Consider the following 23777-nt stretch of genomic DNA (forward strand, 5'->3'; position numbering starts at 1 on the left):
AAAGGAATATACCGTTTTTCTTGGCAGTAGATGGCACATAAACAAAAACTGACCATGTACCAGGGCAGAAACACCTCACAATTCAATGCAGAAATGCAGAAATATTAAATGCATCCTGTTCAGATCATGATGCAATAAAAATTATATGTAATAAAGGGCCATGGAATGATAGACTAAAAAATAATTGGAAACTAAATAATCTAATCCTAAAAAATGATTGGGTCAAACAACAAATCATAGAAACTATCCATAACTTCACTCAAGAGAATGACAATAACTAGACAACATACCAAAATTTATGAGATGCAGCAAAAGCAGTTCTTAGGGGAAGTTTTATATCTCTAAATGCTTACATGAATAAAATAGAAAAAGAAGAGATCAATGAATTGTGCATACAACTAAAAAAACTAGAAAAAGAACAAATGAAAAATCCTCAATTAAACACCAAATTTGAAATGCTGAAAAATAAAGGAGAAATTAATAAAATTGAAATTAATAAAACTATTGAACTAATAAATTTAACTAAGAGCTGGTTTTATGAAAAAAAACAATAAAAAATAGAAGCACTAAAAAAAAAAAAAGGAAATGAGAGTGATGGAAGAGAATTATGAAAAAAAGAATCAACAGCTTAGAAAAAGAAAATAACTGCTTAAAAAGTAGAATTGGCCAAACAGAAAAGGAGATACAAATATTAACTGAAGAAAATACTTCCTTAGAAAGTTCAACTGGCCAAACGGAAAAGGAAGAACAAAAGTTAACTGAGGAAAACAAATCCTTAAAAGTTAAAATTGGGCAACTCGAAGCTAATGAGTATATAACATATTAAAAATTAATCAAACAAATTCAAAAGAATGAAAAAACTAGAAGAAAATATAAACTATCTCATGAGAAAACAACTGACATGGAAAATAGACCCAAGAGAGACAATGTCAGACTCAATGGACTACCTGAAAGTCATAATCAAAAGGCAGACCTAGATAGCATCATTCAAGAAATTATCAAAGAAAAGTGCCTTGATGCCCTGGAACCAGACAGCAAAATAGACATTGAAGAATCAACTGATCACTTCATGAAAGAGATGCCAAAATAAAAACTCCAAGGGACATTATAGCCAAATTACAGAAATATCAAGTCAAGGAAAAAAAAATACTGCAAGTGGCCAGAAAGCAACAATTCAAATATCATGGAGTCACAATCAGGATTACACAGGACTTGGCATCTACAACATGAAAGGATCAGAGGTCATGAAAAATGATATTCCAGAAAACAAAGAACTAGGACTACAACCAAGAATCACCTACCCAGTAAAATTAAGCATAATACTTCAAGGGTGAAAAAATGATCATTCAATGAGTTAGAAGGATTTAAAGCTTTCACATGGAGAAGACCAGAAATGAACAAAAGATTTGATTCCAATGTCAAGAACCAGGAGAAGGCTAAAAAGGGAAAAAGGGAAAAAGGGAAAAGAAAACCTAAGAGATTCAATGGAGCTGAACTGTTTCCAACCATACATGGGAAGATAATACTTGTCATTCTTAAAAATTGTTATCACTAATAGTACAGCTAAAAGGAATATACATAAAGGGTACAAGTATAACTGGAATTTGAAGGAATGACATTTAAAAAATAACTAAGGGATGAGAAAGAAGAGTACACTGGATGCCGAAGGAAGAGAGAGGTAGAATGGAGTAATATTTCACAAAAAGAGGCATGGAAGATGTATTACAGTGGAGGAGAAAATGGGAAGGTGGTCAATGGGCACTGCCTGAACCTTACTCTCATCAGTATTGGCTCAGAGATGGAATAATATACACAATCAGTTGAATATAGAAATCTGTCTTACTGAACAGGAAACAGGAAGGGAGGAGATTAAGTAAAGGGGGAGGGGTGACAGAAGGGAGGACAGATCAGGGGATGTGATAGAGGAAAAAACACTGGGGAGGAGGGGAAAGGGTGAAAGGAGAGAGAGGACAAACCAGAGGAAAAATGCAATGGAGGGAAATACACAGTAATCATAACTGTGAATGTGAATGGGATGAACTCTCCCATAAAATGGAAGCAGATAGCAGAGTGAATCAAAAACTAGAATCTTACTATATGTTGTTTATAAGAAATGCACTTGAAGCAGAGAGACACACAGAATAAAGGTAAAAGGTTGAAGCAGAACATATTCTGCTTCAGCTGAAGTAAAAGAAGCAGGGTTAGCAATCCTGATCTCAGATAAAGCAAAAGCAAAATAGACCTAAGTAAAAGAGATAAGGAAGGAAACTACATCTTGCTGAAAGGTACCACAGACAATGAAGTAATATCAATACTAAACATATGCACCAAGTGGCATAGCATCCAAATTCTCTGGGGCACCACCTCATACCTAACAGTTTGGCTAATATGACAAAAAAAGTAAAATGATAAATGTTGGAGAGGATATGGGAAAACTGGGACACTTATGCGCTGCTAGTGAAGTTGTGAACTCATCCAGTCATTCTAGAGAGCAATTTGGAACTATGCACAAAGAGCAACCAAACTATGCATACCCTATGATCTAGCAATACCACTACTAGATCTGTATTCCAAAGAGATCATAAAAAAGGGAAAAGGACCCGCATGTGCCAAAATATTTATAGCAACCCTTTCTGTGGTGGCAGAGAATTAGAAATTGAGATGTCCATCAACTAGGGAATGGCTGAACAAGCTGTAGTGTATGAATGTAATGGAATACCATTGTGCAATACAAAACATGAAGAGGTAGATTTCAGAAAAATCTGGAAAGACTTATACAAACTGATGCAAAGTGAAATGAGTAGAACCAGGAAAATATCGTACACAGTATCAGCAACATTGTATGATGATCAACTACAAATGACTCAGCTCTTCTCAACAACACAATAATCCAAGAAGTACAAAGGACTCACGAAGGAAAATGCTATCCACATCCAGTTAAAGAACTGATGGACTCTGAATGCAGATTGAAGCATACTTTTTTCACTTCATTCTTTTTCGTGTTTTTTTTTTCCTTTTGATCTGTTTCTTCTTTAACAACTGTAACTAATACGGAAATATGTTCTACATGATAGCACATATACAACCTATATCAAACTGCGTACCATTTTAGGCAGAGGGGAGGGGATGGAAGGAGGGACATGTAATTGGGGAAAAAAAGTAAACTACTATATAAAATAAAGAGGTAAAAGTAATTTGACTAATGTTACACAGATAATAAGAGTCAGGGACAAAATTTGAACCTCAATTTGAACTTGATTTCACATTCAACACTCTATCCCAGGGGTGGCGAACCTGTGGCCTTTTATTAATGGGATTTGTGCTCTGAAGTTTGGATTCAGTCAGAGGAATGCACTTAAGGATCTAAAGGGTGCCACTTGTGGTTCAAGGCCGAAAGTTCCCCACCCCTGCTCTATCCACTAAACTATGTTACATCTACATTTCAAAACTACATAAGAAGACTGCCAGGAACTTTCTTAGCCAATACTTTTAGTAAATCTGAAAGAGATAGCAGTTACTTCACATCATCACCCACTCTAGTTCATCCTCCACAAGCTGTCAAAGTGATCTCTCTAAAGCACAGATCTTACCATGTTCCTCTCCATTCAATAAACTCTAATAGTTTTCTATTACCAACTTTTAAAACTCTTCATAGCTTGGCTCCTTATTACATTTCCAGTTTTCTTTGATCTTATTCCCCTCCACATGATTCAGTAACACTGGCCTCTGCTGTTTCTCATACAAGAAACTCCATCTCCAGACTCAAGGTATTTCATTCACTGTCTCCCCATGCCTGAAATTGTCCTTCTCATTTCGGTCTCCTTGACTTCCTTAACTACCTCCAGGTCTCAATTAAAATCTTACCTTCTGCGAGAAGCTTTTCCCAATCCACCTTAATGCTAGTGCCTTCTCTCTGAAATTACCTTCAATGTATCATGTTCATATCTTGCTTGTAAATAGTTCTTTGCATGTTCTCTTCCCCATTTAACTGTGAGCTCTTTGAGAGCAGGAACTGTTTTTTGCCTTTCTTTGCATTCTTAGCTGAGTGCCTGTACATAGTAGGTACTTGATAAAGGTTTATTAAGGCAAGTTTGATTTGACTGACTTGGCCAAGAAACATAAACACAAGGTTGGTTTATAATAGCAAGGTCCTAAGGAGATGTGTCTCATGTGGAAAAAGAAAAACAAAGTTCTGGATATGAGATGGAGTGTGAAGTCTTTGTTTGTTTGTTTGTTTTTTTCCCAGTGTTACCCTTCCCTTTATTATTAAGAGCTCTTCTTTTCCCCACACCCATCTCCTTCTTCCATTCTACTTTCTCTAATGACCTTTATTTGCTTAGAAAATTGGGGCCAGTAGTTTTTGTAATAGGGAAGGAATGCTAGAACAGATACAAAATTAAGTTTTCTATTTCCAGTGGCAACTAATGGGTATTAGGAGGTGAGGAATGATAATTGTATTGTTTTTAACATTGGTGAGATGAAAGTTATAAAACTGAGAAAATGTAAATTATACCATAAGAATTCAGATACAGATATTTTTGCTCATTTGACCTTGCTGGGGTCTATCACTGTTATAAATTAGATAGAAACTGATTATTCCTTGGTGTTCACAACCAGTTTTTTTTTTTTCCCCAATATGTAAATACATGAATGCAGGTAAGGAATGTGTATAATAGAGAAGAGGATTAAAAAAAATAATGTATCAACTCTCCTAGGACTGCCTCCTAAATTGTAGGTTGGTTTACCTAAGAGATGTCTGCCAGGATTAAGGCACACTATAGATATGTACTTCTAAAACTAAAATTTATAATGCCCCACAATTGGTTTGCCTCCAATCATCAAGTTAACACAACTAAATTAAAGCAAAGGTATTTTCTGAAATAGCATAACATGAACCATAGGAAAAAAGCAATCTTTGCATAAACCTGCAGCATACTCTCCTAAAAATACAGTGCCAATGGGAATTACAGGTACACACTCATTGAGAGGCACACTCTTAGGGAATACCTGTGGCCAAGTCAACTCACAACCCTGGTGTTGCAGGAACCTGAGGTACTTTCTCTTCTCCTTGTATACATACACTACTCCCCACCATGCTCAGAATCTCTGCTTACCTCTCTAGATCTCTCCCAAAGTCAGTTCCTGTCTGCGAGGGCTAATGCCCTCTCTTTCAACTCCTCTTGAAAACTTTTTCCACTGACAACTAGACCCTGATGCACTGCATGCTGCCATGGAGAGTGGAAGATAAGAAACCCTTCCCCCAATTTGATAAACTCTGCTAGAGACACTCCTAAGGGCTAGCTGTCTTAACTGACTCCCCAGAAAGTGTTTTACTTTTTAAAGGTCACTAGGAATGCAGATTATCTTTAAGCAAATAGTGGCCATTAAGTTTGATTGAAGAATGTCTTCATACCTTTTAAAAGAGTTATTAGTGGGAAACTTCTTTACACTAAATGAGTGGTGATACAGAACAATTCTCAGTACTGATCTGGACACTAAGACAGGTTACATTCAAGAGGGTAATTCACCCTTTGACTATCTTAATGAAGATGACTCAACCTCATGACGCAGACTGGAGACTATGCATGAAGCATCATTTGTACTGTGATCCCAATGCTCATAGTGCTGTTTCCATTCATTACCACTTTGCATCAGGACAATCACTGGAAACTGAAAAGGTATGGCATCACTAGATCATGAAGATCTGACTCAGTCCTGAAGAGAAGAGACAAAGTCTGGGATTTTAGGTCTTTGGTCTCTTCCTGTATATTATGTCATTCCTTCAGAAGGCTGTTGTGTTATTTGTTTTGTTTTGTAAAAGGGGGAGGGATGCTTTTCTGTTTTAGTCTTTCTTTTCCTTCTCCAGTGCTGCCTATGCCAGAGTACTGAAGCCTTTTAAGTAGTAGGAAGCTATCTAGAAGAAATCTGACCACCATGGGATAGGTTTAGCAAAAGCACAACTGAAGGCCCTATAGGCACCATGAATGCTACGTTGATTTTTCTTTAAATGAACACAAAACTGTCCTCACGACTTAAATGGCTCATGAAACTACACTTCAAGCAATTATTGATAACTTTCAGATAGTCTGAGTACAAGAAAGCCAGGTCACAAGGAGTTAGCAGTTCTTCTCTTAGCCTTCTGATTATCAGACCAGCACTGGCAACATAGAAGCAGGGCAGCTATCTATGCTCAACTGAACCAATGCTGTATTTTTGTTGAATATTCTACCTTGTAATAACTGAATAAACTTCCTTTTCTTAACTGTTAGATGTTTCATAAATATCTCATTTCATTACAATCTCAAACATGAACTATTGGACTGAATACCATAGTTATTAAAACCAAGAATTAAAATAAACTGAACTTAGAACCAGACTTTAATGGATGATTAATCAATGACTGATGAATTATAAAGTATTAAATCAATATTTTCAAAAGGCATATTAAATCATTTGCTCTTGGGAAAAATTCATGATCAATGATAACATTTCAGTAAAAGCAAAAAGATTTTTCTAACACTAAAAGAAAATCAAAATCACTTTCAAAATATTTATTTTATTTTTAAAAATTTATTTAATGTATGTTTCATAATGTACATAATATGTTAATATAGTAGCACATACATAACTTACAACCAATAAATATATATACATTGGAGGTGTGTACTCAAACATTTTTTATCAATGGAACTCATAAGAGAAAAAGTTTGGAAACCACTGGAGAATATGGAATTGAAACTGTTACTCTCAGGAAAGGAACTAACCATGCTTTGTTTTCCTGTTGATATAATATGGTTTCAATAAAAGAAGATTATTCTGGGATGCAACCTTCAAATAAATGACAACTTCCAAACAATAAATCACATCAGATGACATTTTAAACATAATTTATTTCCTCAAAGTGGAAAGAATTGATCATTTGAAATGTTACATTTCGCTTGAATAAACAAAAATCAATCACTCAAAGAAATACAATGTGGAGGGTTGGTATCAGACTAGCTTTCATATTCAGTAAGATTCAGAGTTTGCAGAAAAACAAAAATTTTGATGAATAAGTCAAGTTTCCAAATGTATCAACAATATTTTTAAATGAATCAAGAACAGTATACTAGACAGTTCAAAGCTTTTCATATCTACAACTTGATAGCTGCTATACGAACATTTTTTATCATTAATATAATATCTTACATCTTCCTTTCAAAGTGTTCAGAGCACTCCCTGGATACTATCTTATTTTACAAAACGATCCTAGAAATTATACTCCCTATTTTACAAATCTCCTTTTTAACCAAAATCCCTAAGTTAATGAGTTTGCACAAAAATCATATAGTTTATTCATTGATGGGGCCAGGACTAGAATTCAGGTGTCCTAATTCCTAATCAAGAAATTTTCTCCAAGACTACACTGGCACCATAAAAATAACTGAGTTATAAAGTATTTCAATATACTGAAAACACACTGAAAAGAATTAAGGGAAGAAGTGCCTCCTCAGGTCACACTTTCCATTTACAGAACATCAAACCAAAACCTGAAAATAACCTAACACAAGCATGCTAATTAGCTCTTAAAAGCACAAAAAGACCTTATACATAATATACTAGAATATCTTGTTGCAGGTATAAACCATGCAAACATGTGGTAGGATCTTCAACACCCATCTGTCATCTCACAAGTATTTGCTAATGGAGATGTAGTACAATAAAATCATCTGCTGACAATTTCTCAGAAAGCTATTTTACAATTGATCCACTGATAGCATTATCTCTGCCTAAACCTTTCCTATGTGAAAATGTTCAATGATAATTAATTGGTTAGGTGTTGAAAAGAATTGCTGGTTTGGTTTTTTAAGAATGAATTTTTGGGGCAGCTAGGTGGCACAGTGGATAGAGCACCGGCCCTAGAGTCAGAAAGACCTGAGTTCAAATACAGCCTCAGAGCAAACACTTGACACTTACTAGCTGTGTGACCCTGGGCAAGTCACTTAACCTCAACTGCCTAAAAAATGTAAAATAAAAAAGAATGAATTTTCTTTAATTTTGGCCTCATATTCCAAAACAAAATACAAATAATAAAAAAGAACTAACTTAAAATGCTAAATAATACATTTATAAAATAAATCTACCTACAGATAAAAACTATATTGGTTTAAAAATACATATCAGAATAATAAAGTCAAGAATACTACATACCTCAAAACCACCAAAATCATCATCATCCATTTTTCAAGTGGTACCTAGAAAACAACAGAATACAGTAAAACAAAATATTTATAATTTGCTTACAAGAGAATATACATATTTTGATTTACAACTTGTAACTACTTATCTGTGATGACAGTAAGTAATTTCTCCTTCACCAGGGCTGATGCAAAATTTTTTAATTTTAAAAGAAAAAGATAATAAGCTTTAACTTCCTGGCAGGATTAGGCTTTTCTGTACCTTCTTTAGCAGTCATGTATTTTGAAGTTTTATGTTGAGAAGTCAAGAGTGGAAAAAATATTATTTTACATTTTAATTTGCTTTTCCCAAATTGGCGTTGGAATTCAATTCAATAATGCTTCCTGCTTTTTGCATCTATTCCTCAGTTGTCTGGCAACATCAGCACAAATCCCAGCTAGGAACAGGGCTGTGGTAAAATTTTTGGAAATATATCCTCACCACAAAAGGTTCTTCCCTATGTTTCATGGCCGGAATTGATTTAGATTTTCAAAATTAATCAGCATTTTTGAGCTGAGGCCACAACTTTTGGAAGATTTTGATATGTGTATTTTTAGCTGAAACTGCTTTGCATCTTTGGAAAAATGTGGAGCAAGTTACTAGGCTGATCAAGATAAATCAAGACATGAAGGACTATTCATGGGAAAGTAAGGATGGGAGAAACACACAAAAAATGCTCCAAATTCTTCTCTTTATGGGTGTCCCTATCAAATATGTGCCAATAGATAGGATAAGCAAGAGCATCTTCTTTCTCTCTGCCTAAGTGTATCATTAAATGAGGCAAAAAAAAAGTAACTACTACTAACACACACAAGTTAAATATCTGACAGAAGAGACTTTCACCTAAGGAATTAATGAAAGACTTGAAATACTGAAAAGGGTACTTGCTTACATGTGACCATGAAAATGGGAAAATGCACAAGGCAGTAGAAAACTGCTCCTGACTCATAAATCTGGACTAATCTATAGTCGATATCTAGTACCCATAAGTGATAAAGCAGCCAATTTCAGCCAACTTGTCCCTCCAGCTACTAAAATTGAGCGATATATTAAACAGTAATCTCAGTCTGCCTCAATCAATTGTAAAATACCTAATACCACCTAGAATAAATTCAATTTAAGTTATTCTGCCCAACTTCCCTGTAAGGTCCAAAAAAACAAATACAAATCAGAAAAGCACTGATTTCAAACGTTATTTCTATAGAATCCTCCTATAAGTAATCAGAGAATAGATACTAATCTTCCCATGTTTTGGTTGTATGTTTATATATTAGTAACAAGAGGTAGTGGCACAGTGGATAAAAAGCTGTCCTTGAAGTAAGGAAGACCTAGATTCAAGTACCACCTTTGACAGACACTGGCTTTCTGACTCTGGGCAAGTCACTAAACTCTCAATGCTCTACAAAATTCTCTAAGATGAGATAGTGCCTACTTGCTTTAATGGAGGAAATTTCTCAGCAGGTGTCCCTTATACCAATGAAATCACAGTTCTACTCCCTATTTCTAATTGTAACTGAGAACTCCCAAAATGTGAAAAGACACAAAACTAAAAGTGGTGAGAGACACACTTTCCCATGGGAGTTATTTTTTAGTTGTTAAACTAGATAAATTTCAGGGTCCTTTTCTTTTCACAGAAATATGATACTAAATGATGCAAAAATAAAGTATGCAGATAGCTACCCATTACTGAATGGAACAGCATCAAAGTGAAACATGATATGATACCATCATTGTCACTATTACCCAAAACTTAACAATTTGATGAGAGAAAAAAGTCTCCAAAAACTTAAAGCTAAGTAAACCGTCCTCATACAGCACTTCAAAAAATATATAAACCAGACTTTCAGAAACTTTTTATACAGATTAGTTTGAAATGGAATTCACATTAATTTTGAGTTGCAAGCAGACAGAAATCTGTATGTGATTAAATTTTATGAATAAATTATGGCAGAAAATTGATATGAATAGTGACATATAACCAAGACAAAATAGAAAAGTCCAACTTGTCTTTTCCACATGCATCCCATGAATCTCTAGAGACAATTAAAAAACTATTTTTAGTTTCTATGAATGCTGTACTCAATCTTACACAGTTTCAACAGAATGGAATTTTTATTGTAATGTTTCTATGTGTTTCCTTAATTCACACTTCAATAAGGGATTTATAAAATACCCAAAAGAAAAAAAACATATTGTGACAATTGCTCCAGCTCCCTTGGCTGTGAAATAAAAATATAATGCCATCATCCGAGCAGGACTAATTTAACCCTACTAAAAGAACCTATTAGTAATCATTGATATTTTCCATACCATAACAACATTTATATGTTAAAATTCAAATATTTATGTCGTCTTTCTCAGTTACTCCTTCAAAGGAATCTTCAGAGTAGAGAATCTTAACATTTTTTGCTATGGATCTCCTCTTGAAGTTAGGAGGCTATGGGCTCCTTCTCAGAATGATGTCTTTGAATATGTACTTTTATAAAAGAAACCAATTATATTAAAAGATATTTACCAAAAAAAATTTATAAAGTCTCAGACATCAAGCTAAGAACCCTTGCTTTGGACACTTAAATATATATTCAGATGCTTGAAAAACATTATGTTTTGATTATTACAAAAAAGTAAAAGAATAATCTCTGTTTTAGATCTGGAATATAGCACATGTTTTCAATTGTCATCAGTGTATCTTCATCATAAGATGACGGATTTAGAGTGAGAAAGAACTGTAAAATAAGGTCACCCTCCTCCCCACCCTTACTTTACATGTCACAGCAGTGGCAGTAGAATTGAACGCAGGTCCTTTGACTCCAAATACAGTGCTCATTGCAGTGCACTACAAGGCTTCAAAGAAACTATAGTATATTGTTAATCACTTTATTAAAAGATTCACTTAAACTTTCTTTAAAATACCCACCTTACACAATACAGTAGGGTTCTATCTTACACAAAGGTTGATTCTAAAGTTAGTGCACAACGTATAAATTACATATAGTCAAAATTACTTTTCTTATACATATATCCCAAGGAAAGCAAAGAGAGAAAGGTCTTGATAGATGCAAAAATTTTCTTTGATCCCCACAACCTCTCAAATCTCTCCAAAACAGAAATTATGCACCAAAGATAAAGTACTTATAGAACCAAAGAACTGAAAATGAAGTAGATAACCATCAGCTGAGTGAATAACTCGATAAACTGTGGTACATGAACATAACTAAATTTTACTGTGCCATTAAAAACAAAATCAAGAACATAGATAATGCATGGGAATGGTACAAAAAGCCAGTCCCCCCTCCAGCTTTCCAGTTCTATGAAAACCCTAGATCTAGGCTACAGTGCTAATAAAAGAAAATATACTCACTATGCAAGCAAAACACTGATCTCAAAGACAGAATGCATAGACACAACCTAAGGATCATTAGGTCTTCCAGAAGAAAAGTCATGTAGGCTACCTCACTTCCCTTTTTACCCCTCAAGATTATCCAGGCAGAAACTAACACATATATGTATGTATGTTGTGTTCTGTATTGTGTATGTATAGGTGGGTGTATATGCATATGAAGATACATGGAAATACATTTAGAAAAAATATTCCATTTTGTGACTTAGAAATTCATCATGGAGTTGAAAGACCTCAAAGATCCTTGTCCCTTTTTCTGGATTTTATGTGAAATGTCCTTTTCAGGCTCCAATACAAACAAAACACAGACATCCACTTATCTGTATTATTGCACTTCTTTCAGAAGATAAGTAGAAGAGCACTAAGTAATCTCTAAGGTCTCCTCATTCTTCAGGTTCTGAATGTTCCCTTGCTTTGACCCTATCATTCCATCATCAAAATCAAAAGGTAGAGGCAAAACTATAAAATATCATCATCATAGCATTTATATAGTACTTTAAGTTAAGCTAAACATTTACAAATACTATTTCATTTTATTCTCATAACTCTGAGTTAGGTGCTACTATTACCCTCACTTTACAGGTAAGGAAAATGAGGTATACATATTGCTTAAGTGACCTGCCTAGCATCACACAGGTAATAAGTGCCTGAGGCCAGACTTAGACTCCTGTTTTCCTGAGTCCAGGTCCAGTGCTCTATTCACTGTTCCAATTAGAACAAGGATCAATAGAGGTGAAATAAGATGAAATATAAGAGGAACATCAAAGGTAGATTTAAAAATCATGGCCTCACAGGATCAAAGATTTAGGGCTAGAAGAGACCTGGATGATCATTTAGTCCAAACTCTCATTGTACAGACAGGAAAACAATAGTGATAGTATATTACAAACCTTTTAGGCAAGAAGAGAAGATGGTTGATGAGAACTGGAACCAAATCATAATGCTGGAACAGAAGCATAATGTAGTACTGATGTGACTTCAATTATCTAGATATCTATCTGCTAGTGCTTTCTCCCCCAAAGCCAAAGCAGCTAATGAAATTAACTTTTCTTAATAACAATTTAATTCCTTTATTATATTAATTCATTTAAAAACTAGGAAAGGTAGGAGAAACATCACAAACCTAGGGGCAAGAAGATGTCCCAATTTTCAAAAAAGGAGAGGAAATGGATTCTACCAATTAGAGCATATTGACTTCAATTCTTGATAAAATTCTAGAACACATTATTCTAGAATGTGGAATGATTTGTGAATACTTAGAAAAGGAATTAGAGATGATCATGGGTGGGTTCCTCAAAAACAATTCATGCCTTTAATCATTTACTTTTTTTCTTGATATATCTTACAAAACAAGGGAATGTCACAAATATAAAGTGGACTTTGCCTCAAGATATCCTTGTAGAAAAGATGGGAAAAAAACAGTTTTGATGATATTTCAGAAGTTCAGAAATAATGAACCTCTCATTCCATCACCACAATCTTCATCATCAAAAAAGAGTGATGATTAGAAATATGTCAACTTAGAGAAAGTTCTCTAGTGGAGGTCTACAGGGCTTCTCATATCCCTTAACAATGACTTCATAAAGACAAACTGGTGATAGGATACACTGAATAACAGAATCAGAATTCAGAAAGATCTAAATGAATTAGATCAACAGATCTAAAATTTTGATAGTGAAATAAGACAAAATATGAGGAACATCAAAATTAGGTTTAAAAATCATGGGTTCACAGGATCAAAGATTCAGAGCTAGAAAAGACCTGGTGATCATTCAGTCCAAACAGTCATTATACAGACAAGGAACATACAGAGTCAAGACATGAACCCATTTACTCTAACTCCAAATCTTAAATTCTTTCCACTTCCTACAGGGCCTCTCAATCAACTCTATAACTTGAGAACAAGAGAAGGATAGCTAACTGTATTTAAATATCCTTAGAGTTTTAAAGGGTATGATAAATGTCAATGTCATCTTGAGGCTATATTAATAGGATCAAAGTGATCTGAATGATGACTGAAAAGATATTTCCACCCTGGACAAAATATATCTGGATAATCATGTTCAATGCTGAGTGACACATTTTATAAAGAACATCAACAATTTATAGCCCATCTTGAGCAGGGCAAATAACATGGGAAGAGCATTAGAAATGAAATCATAAGAGGACTGAACCCGGGGAATAAACAACTTATTGGGGATATCATAACTGTCATCATATACCTGAAGGACTGATGTACAAAAAGGATTAAACTTATTTAGAAATTCAATTTAAATGTCTTAATGTTTTGTTGTCTCTAATTTTTTCCAAAATATTTTTTTATTTTAAACTTAAAAACTAAAACTTAAATACACAATAAGAAAAGAAAAAGAAACATAAATTTAAATATTAAAATTTATACACAAAATAAGGAAAGAAAAGCATTTATGTAAGAGAGGATTCAAAATACACAATAAATTTCCATTTCAAGAAAGCCTATATAATAAACACTATGCATTGTGTTCAGAGCTGTCCATCTTTTCTTTCCTTCCTTGTAAGTTTTCTTTTGTTCTCCACTGTGCCCTTTTTAATTTGTTCTTTTTCCCCTTTTCTCCCCCCTCCCCCAAGAAGGCTACAATTAAGTGCGAGTATTTATATATACATATGTGTGTGTGTGTGTACATATATAATATATATACATATACACACATATACATATATACATACAAATATATATACATATATACATACTATATTATCTATAATCATACTCATACATAGACATATACATTCATATGCATCTATGTAAGACTGTACTATACTTATTTGTCCTCTGTTTCTCTGAGAGTGGATAACATCTTCCTACATAAGCCCACGTCTTTCCATATTTTTCTAAGCACACCAACTGTACATTTCGTACACCACAGCAATGGTCCAACCTTATACTGTCTAGTTATTTTAAATAGTCTAAAACAATATTGATTAATATGGCTGACATACAGTGTAGTTTCCCAATTTTTCTCTTAGCTTTAATTTTGTCTAAGATCATGATTACTACCCCTTTTTCCCCAATAAATTCTACTTTTAATCTTTATTTTGTTTCTGTGTATCTCTTATTTCTATCCCTCCTGACTCGTCTACTTTACTTCTAACAGCTACCTTGCCCTCCTATTACTCAACCTATCTCCCCTCCAAAGATCCCTCCTTTATACTCCTATTCCTGTTAATCTAAACACCCTTCCATACCCCACTTATCTTATTTCCTCATCCTCCCCTCTAAAAATCACTCCCTTACCCTCTCCCCCCTCCCAATTTCCTTATCCTTTTATTTCTTTCTGAATGTAGAAGACTTTTATACCCTTCTAAATACATATGTATTGTTCCTTCTTAAAGCCATTCCTGGTGAGAGCAGGGTTCCAGAACTACGAGCCTTCCTCCCCTATCTAATTCCTCTGTGTCAGTTCCTCCTCTCACACCTCATTTGCATAAAATAACTACTCTTTTTACCTTTTCCTAAACAGTTTTACTTTTTAGAATCCTATCATACTCAGGTCTACCCCAATCTTTCTTTTGAACTATCCAATTTACTAATAACAATCTTAGACATACATTTTTTTTACATTTCCTCATATAAAAAGTAAAAAGTCTGTCCTTACTGATTCCTTTATAATTACTCTTTGATGTGTACCTTAGATTTCTCTTAGATCTCATATGACAAATCTTCAGTTAAGTTTGGTTTTGTTTTGTTTTTTATTTTTTAACAAAATTCTGAAAGTCTGGCAATTCGTTAAATATCCATTTCTTTTCATTCAGGATTATGCTTAACTTTGCTGGGTATGATATGTTCAGCCGCAACCCCAATTCTTTTGTCCTTCGATATATAGAGTTCTAAGACATCAGTCTTGTAGTGCTGCCATTGCTGGGGCTTACATGATTCTAACTGTGCAACTGCCATATTTAAACTGTTTTTTTCTTGTTGCTTGTAATATTTCCTCCTTAAGCTGGGGATTTTGGAATTTGACTATGATATTCCTGTCTCATAAGATCTCTTTCAGGTGGTGATTGGTGGGTTTTTTTCTATTTCTACTTTCTCCTCTTGTTTTAATGCTTCAGGACAATTTTCATTAATTAGTTCTTGTATTACTGTATCACGATTCTCTTTTTGATCATAGCTTTCAGGTAGTCTGATTACTCTTATGTTTTCTCCTCTTGATCTGTTCTCCAGATCAGGTTTTTTCTAATGAGATATTTCACATTCTCTTCTATTTTTTCATTCTGTATATTTTGTTTTATTATTTCTTGGTGTCTTATAACTTTGCTGGCTTCCTCTTGCTCAATTTTAATTTTCAAGGAGTCATTTTCTTCTTTAAGATTCTGAATCTCCTTTTCTAACTGGCTGACTTTCTTTTCATAGTCTTCTTCTTTTTTATGGATTGTTCTTTTTTTTTTAATTTTTTCCTCAATCTCTCTCATTCGATTTTTAAAGTCTTTTTTAAGCTCTATGAATTCTTTTTGGGAAGTTGACCATTTGATGTTATGGTTTGGGGTAGGACAGTCTTTTGTTTCCTTCAGTATTCTCTATTTCCATAGTAATTTCCTATGGTTGGATTCTTTCTCCTTTGTCTGCTCATTTTTTTTAAAATTTCTAGCAACTTATTATTATAATCACTTCTAATCCTAGAGTATGGGGGATGTTGCCTCTAGCCTCAGATCTTCCTTCAGTTTTTTCCTCTGGCCTGGAACTGAAACAAAAGTACACTTACCCTCCTGTAAGTGCCCACAGCCAACAGTGTCTGCGCCCCACTGCTTCTGCTCTCAGTGGACTTGTGCTGGTTCTTTTTTGCCTAGGGGAGTCTTGGCAGTACAGTTGGGACTGGTGTTCCTTATCAGCTTCCCTTATTCCTCCCTGAAGCCACTCCCAACAAGGTCTAGGAAGTGAAAGTTCCTGTGGCTAAGACCAAGATTACCTCCCTACCCAGCTAGCCCCAGGGCTGCTGCTTGCTGTTTTTGTGGAGTTGACCTAGAGGTGTCTACCTCTTCACAGAGACCAAATATCCTTAATGGAATTTTTTTTCTGTTCTTATCCCAGTTATTCCAGGAGAACCACAGTTCTGCCCCAAGTCTTGTTTATTTTTAATGCTCTACATTTGCCCTGGTGCGCTCTTTTGTCTTTTTTATGGGGGAAATCTGGAGAGCTTAGAATTTTCTGACCTACTCTGACATCTTCCCATAATCCTCTTATCTCTAAATTTTTAAGCTGAAATAATACTTCCTTACAATGAGTAATTCTCTAGTTACTTAAAAAAGTTCTATTAGTTCTAGTCCTGTGTGTGTGTGTGTGTGTGTGTGTGTGTGTGTGTGTGTGTGTGTAGAAGTACGGCCAGAAAAGCCATTAGCTATAGAATTCAGGGTCATTTGACATTAATCACTTCCCAGTCCTTCATATAACTTACCAATCACTCAATAAATATTCACTGGGCACTTATTATATGCAAGTACTGCTAATCTTCAACAAAATGTAAACCTCTTCAATAAATATTAACCAAAAGTCCTTATTCCTTTAAACAAAAGTTATGAAGGAAAAATTTCATGTTCTCATATTTGATTCCCATGTAGAAAACTGTGGTCAGTTAAGTTTTTCAAGAAATATTCAGTATTATGTAAGTGCATATGCTCTTTAGGGACCTAAATTTTGGGACCTAAAGAGGTAATTAAAATCCAAAGTTGATCAAACTTTAAAAAAAAAGAAGAAAAAGAAAAAAAAACGGGGGAGAGGTTAATTTTATTTGTCTCAAAATAAAGGTAATTCAACCATAAGTATTCCAAATGGGCCCATAAAAATGTCAACAGGGTAACAGAATTCCAGCTTCTATATTTCCTACGGCAACCAAGTAACATTGCCTAAGGAGGCAAGATCAAGAAGGCCACAACACCCTCAGAACTCCTCAACACAAGACTTTTTCTACTACTGCCCCTGTAAATCCAAATCTAAATACAGCCTTCTATTAGGGCTTATCTAATAAATGTTGCTGACTTTCAACTATTTTGTTAGAGAAAGTATATAACATTTTTATTCTATTAAACATCTACAAAAAGAAACTAGCTCCCCTTGCTCCTGCACAATTTTCCATAGCAAGTTAACCAAACAACATTACCAGTCATCACTGTTTAAAGAAAGGGCAGGAAGAACCTGGATATAACTATATACATTGGTATGTAACAAATGATGCAATACCACAAGAGTAATTATATAGTAAGTCTTTTGCTTAAAACAAGGCAAATTGTAGGTTGAGACCCCCTCCTAACTCAGAAGCGTGAGACATTCCCCCTCAGAATTTAACACAAAGCAACAATCAAAACTATTTAATAGTTTTTATTATAACTGACATAAAATACAACTTTTTAATGAAAATAAAGTTTGTCAACAAAAGTGATATTAACATAGTATGATGAATTCACTCCAATTGATAGTTAATGATGTAAAGCAATTACTTAATATGAAATGAGCAAATAAGGTCAAATTTGAGTTGGTATGTGTTGAATTTCATGATCTATGGAAGAGAAAGGTGAAAGTGGAAGAGTAGCAGGAAGCAGTTCAGTGAGCTTGACCCTAAAATTCCTCCAAACAGATCTAGAAAATGCACCAGATCAAATCGTGATAGGGGAATCCAAGAAAAAGTCACAGTGCATCATATTTGTGGCCCACATCATCAAAGGGAGACAGAGAGAAAAGTATATAAACAGCAGAGAAGGAGTCAGGTCAGGAGCCTGCAGCTTGAAACACTGTATCACAAGGAAGAAGCTTTATACAAGGGCAAGAGCAGGTCCCAGACCTATAGCAGGGCACCACAAAAGGAACAGATGCCAGCTTTGTCAGCCACTACTTAGCTCAAAGTAACAGATCCAGGGTGTAATGAAGAGAAAACCTACATTTTAGGGTAGCAATCGCTTCCATTCCAGCATATGGAACAACTGATAGTCCTAAGCACTGTACGCTGATAGAGAAGCAAGATAGGAAATACACATCTTAGCCAGGGATGGTGAACCTGAGGCATTGAGGAGGATCAGCCTACCAGGGGTGAGGAACCTGTGGCCTCAAGGACACATATGGCCCTCTAGGTCCTCAAGTGCAGCCTTTTGACTGAATCCAAACTTACCAGAACAGATTTGTTCTGATCTAAGCAGTGACAGTGTGGCTTAGACCCGTGCAATAGAGTGGTCTCAGCTACAGTTTCTAACCCAATCTGAAGCCTATAGATGAATAACAAAAGCAGGATCCCAGAAAGAAGGGAAGTCTGAAGTTCTGTAACTGAACCAGTAGAGTCCTCTACCTGTCTGATAGTGGTTGAGTCCAACAGTAACCTACTGTTGCTCAGACTCAAACCTGAGAAGTTGCAAAGCTAATACCAGGGTTGAGAAGGTGGAAGGAGGCACAATTACCCTTTGGACCACTTTAGGAACACTGAAAGCTTGAAGGTCCCCAGCCTGAGATGTTCCTGAGATGATAAAAAAAACAAACAAACAAACAAACAAACAAAAAAATCACAATTCTCAACACTCCTTCCCCAAAAAAAGAAAAGACAAGTTGTATCAGGATCAACCTACCACGGTGAGGGACCTGTGATCTCAAGGACACATGTAGCCCTCTAAGTCCTCAAGTGCAGCCCTTTGATCTAATCCAAACTTCAAAGAATAAATCCCCTTAATAAAAGGATTTGTTCTGTAAAACTGGACTCAGTCAAAAGGCCGCACCCAAGGACCTAGAAGGCCACATGTGGCCTAGAGGCCTCAGGCTCCCCACCCTTAGCTAGACATTCCCACCAGAAGTACTCAGAGCCCTGTCATAAGATAAAGTGCAAAAAACAGGAAGTAAGCTGGAAGAATGCACACAAAAAGAAACCTACCATAAAAGCTATTATAGTAACAGGGATGCTCAAGACACAAACCCAAAGGAAGAGAATGACTTCAAAACATCTACAAAACTAAAAAGCCTCTAAGAAAAACACATCTAGGCCACAAATTTAACTATAATTCCTCAGAAAGATAAAGCCAGAGCTTAAAAAAAGGATTTAAAAAATGGTTTTATAGATGAAATGAGAGCACTAGAGGTAAAAAATTAGAAAAGAAATGAGAGCTAAGGAAAAGCGAATTGGAAAAGGAATTAACAACTTGGAAGAAGTACAAAACTTTGCCCAAACAACGAACTGCCTGAAAATTGGAAAGGACCAAATGGCTACCAATGACTCCATGAGATAATAAGAAATATTAAAAATAAGTTAGAAGTCGGAAAAGTGAAGAAAATGTAAAGTATCTCATAGCAAAAACAACAGACCTGGAAAACAAGAGATCAAGGAGAAAAAATGTAAGAATCACTGGATTCTGTGAACACTATGACAAAAAGAAAGAGCCTAGACATTATGTGTTAAGAAACATTAAAAGAAAAATGCCCAGATCTCATAGAACCAAGGAATCAAAGTAGAAAGAGAAAGGTACCAGTAACATCCTAAAAGAAATACCAAAATGAAAATTCCTAGGAACATCATATCAGAAATCTAGAGATTTCAGAGAAAAAAATGTTGCAAGTAGCCAGAAGGAAAATATTCAAGTATTGAGAAGTCACAGTCAATAATACAAATGACTTAGCAGGGACCAGTATAAAAGAGTGGTGAGGTTAAAATACAATGTTCCAGAAGGCAAAGTATATAAGCTTACAGTCAAGAATGACTTGTACTCAGCAAAATTGTGTATAATGCTACAAGGGAAAAAAAATGGATCTTTAATGAAATGGAGAACTTCTAAGCATTCCCTACTAAAAGGCAGGAGCTATGATGAAATGTTGAAGTTCAAACATTGAGTTAAAAGAAACATAAAAGAGCTACCCCCCCAACACACACACACACACACACACACACACACACACACACACACACAAAATGTAAACATCAAGAAACAAGGTCTACAAGTGAACAGGAGACCATTCTACACTCCCCAGAAAATAGAGGAGGGAACAAATTGTTTTCCAGAGAGTAATGGAGCTCAAGGGTAAATCTGAACTTAGCCATAAAAGAAAACAGATAGATGCTAAATAATGATGAGACATTCAAAACATTTTTAGAAAGAAAACCACACCGGAAGAGATTTTTTGCTAAAAGACAAAATTATATATGACCTGATGCAAAGTGAAATGAACAGAATGAAAACATTTTACACAGAAAGAGAAATATTGTAATAATGGTCAACTGTGACTTAGCTACTCTGATCAAGACAATGAACTAAGACAATTCCAAAGGACCCATGATGAAAAATTTTATACGCCTCCAGAGAGAGAACTAATCGACTCTGAGTACAGATTGAAGCATAATTTTTTCATTTCCTTTATTGTGTCTTGCTTTTTATTGTTTTATTTTGGGTTTTTTACAACATGACTAATATGGAACTATGTTTTGTATGACTTCATATGTATAATTGATATTACATTGCTTGTCTTCTCAAAGAGTGGGAAAGACATGAGAAATGGAGAGAAATTGGAATCCAACATTTTTTAAAATGAATGTAAAAAATTAATTAAATGTGAAAAGACTAAGTTAAAATAATTAAAGAGGCATAATACTGTTTTTACAAAAAAAGGACAAAGTTAACTTGAAAAAATCAGTATTAGTGAAAAACAGAAGAAAATATAAACCTAAATCTCATAATATTAAATTTGAATGGATTCAACTTTCCAATAAATCTAAATGGGGTGACTGGTTGGATGAGAAAACAAAACTGCTTAGGAGAAATACATTTAAAAATAAAAGATACTCACAAAATAAAACTGAGAGGAAGGGAAAAAATGTACTATTCCTCTAGTAAGTCCAAAAAAGCAAAAGTTGCAATCATGCTATCTAACAAAGCAAAAACATTCAAAAAAATAATAAGGGATAAACAAGGAAATTATATTATGCCAAAATTCCAAATGCTTTATCAAGTAAATTCATAAAGGAAATACTAACCGAGCTATAAGTCGACATAAGACTGTAATAAAACAGTGAAGAGAGATGTCAATTTTCATCTCTCAGTTTTAGGTAAGTCTAACAGAAAGATAAATAAAAAGGAAAATATGGTACTGAACAAATTGCTGAAGAAAGTAGAATTAAAAAACTTAAGATATCTTTTAAATGGAACTGCAAAAAATATAGTCATTAGTTCAGGGGCTATGAACAAAAGATACAGACTCTAACAGAGACAACAATGAATCCTAAATAATGGATAGATTACAGAACAAAAAATAAAAACAACACATATAAAAGAAAATGTTGAAAAATATTTCTGGGATACTACTAAAATATTCATTAGGGAAAAATCATATCTCTACAAACGTACATGAACAAAATCAAAACAGAGAAGACTAATTAACTAAATGTTCATTTTAATAAATTATAAAGACAACAAGCCTAAAACAAGCAAAAGACAGTAGATACTATAAATTAGATGATAAAGAGATGGAAACTTGCAATCAACAAAACCTTAGAAATGATATATAAAACTAAAACCTGACTTTTAAAAGCCTAGTAAAATTGAAAAACTTTGAGCTAATATGATTACAAAGGTCAAAAAATCAAATCAATAAGAGTAAATGAGCAAGGAAAAAATCACAACAAAACCAGAAGAAATAAAAAGAAAATCAGAATATATGCATAATTACATGCTAACAAAACCTAGAACAAAAAAGAAATACAAGAATATCATTAAAAATATAAAATATTCAAATCATTTGAAGACAAGATAGAGACCTAAAAGTACCCTATCTCAGAAAGGAAAAAGCACTAGCTCTAAAGGAAATACCAAAGAAAAAAGTCTTTGTCCTGATGGAATCGTGGGAGAATTCTTTGAAACTTTTAAAGAACAATTAATATCCATATTTCAAAACTTATTCTCAAAAACTGAGAAAGAATCCTGCCAGAATCCTTTTATGATACAAATATAGTCCTAATACCAAAAGCATGGAAAGAAAAAACACAGAAGGAAAAGTATAGGCAATATCTTTAATGAATATTGACTAAAAATTTTTGACAAAATCCTGTCAAAGACTAAAGCAATTTATCCAAGAAGTCAGTCATTATTACAAAGCTGGATATATATTGAGGGTAGATGGATAGTTTAATATTAAGAAAATAATCAACATAATCATATTAAAATTTAAACATCCAAAACCACATGATTATCACAAGAGATGAAGAACAAGCACTTGACAAAGTAAGGCAATCATTTATGCTATAAACCTTACAAAGTGCATATAGAAACTTCTTTTATATACGAAAAGCATCTATCTAAGCCAAAAGCAAGCATATATGCAATGGGAATACAGTAGAACCCCTTTCAATAAATGGAATAAAGCAAGAATGTCCATTTTCCCCACTATTATTTGATATAGTTCTAGAAATGCTAGCAATAGCAATAAAACAAAAGAAATAAATAAAAGATGTAAAGTAGAACTAAAAATATCCCTATTTTATTATATGATATTATACTTGAAAAATCCTAGGAAATCAGAAATGATACTGAGACAATTAATAGTTTCAGGAAAGTTGTAGGCTACAAAATAAGCTCTAAAAATCAACTAGATTTGTATATAACAATAGCAAAAGCCAAGAAGTAATTTTAAAAGAAGGAAAAATCCATTCCAAATAACTAAGAAAAGCATAAAATATCTTGGGAATCACCAAAACCTACAAAAGACTTGTATAGATTTGATTACAAACTATATTTAAAGAAATAAAGAACAACTTATATAGCTGGAGTAATAGTCAGTGCCCATGGCAAAATATTTTTAAGGTCAATTTATACTTTTAATGCTATCACAATTACATGGCCAAAGGGATATTTTATAGAACTTGATAATATCATAAGAAAATTAATTTGAGGGGAAAAACGAATCTAGAATGACTAGGGAAATGAAAAGAAGTAGAGATTAAGGGGAATATCCTTCCAGACTTGGAATTATTTTACAAAGAAAAACAATGCAACCAAGAGTAGAAGGAAAGCAAAATGCTGGAAAACAATCTTTACAGCAAGTCTCTCTGATAAAGATCTCATTTCTCAAATATATAGAGAATTGAGTCAAATTTATAAGAATAGAAGTCTTCTTCTAATTGATAAATGATCAAAGGATAAGAACAGGCAGTTTTCAGATGAAGAAATC

At 34.1% G+C, this 23777-nt stretch overlaps 1 protein-coding gene across 3 annotated transcripts in view; it reads right to left on the reverse strand.

The window, feature by feature from the left end:
* Window positions 1-23777, reverse strand: part of CCDC91 (coiled-coil domain containing 91) — a 475330-nt gene that overhangs the window by 384153 nt on the left and 67400 nt on the right. For all 3 annotated transcript variants that reach the window (XM_027844380.1, XM_027844381.1, XM_027844382.1), the window contains one exon: window positions 8191-8234. In XM_027844380.1, coding sequence (XP_027700181.1) covers window positions 8191-8220 — 30 coding nt within the window. In that variant the 5' untranslated portion in view covers window positions 8221-8234. The remainder of the gene's footprint in view (window positions 1-8190; window positions 8235-23777) is intronic.

The sequence above is a fragment of the Vombatus ursinus genome, unplaced genomic scaffold (assembly GCF_900497805.2).
Source record: "Vombatus ursinus unplaced genomic scaffold, bare-nosed wombat genome assembly UNPS02014941.1, whole genome shotgun sequence".
NCBI lineage: Eukaryota > Metazoa > Chordata > Mammalia > Diprotodontia > Vombatidae > Vombatus > Vombatus ursinus.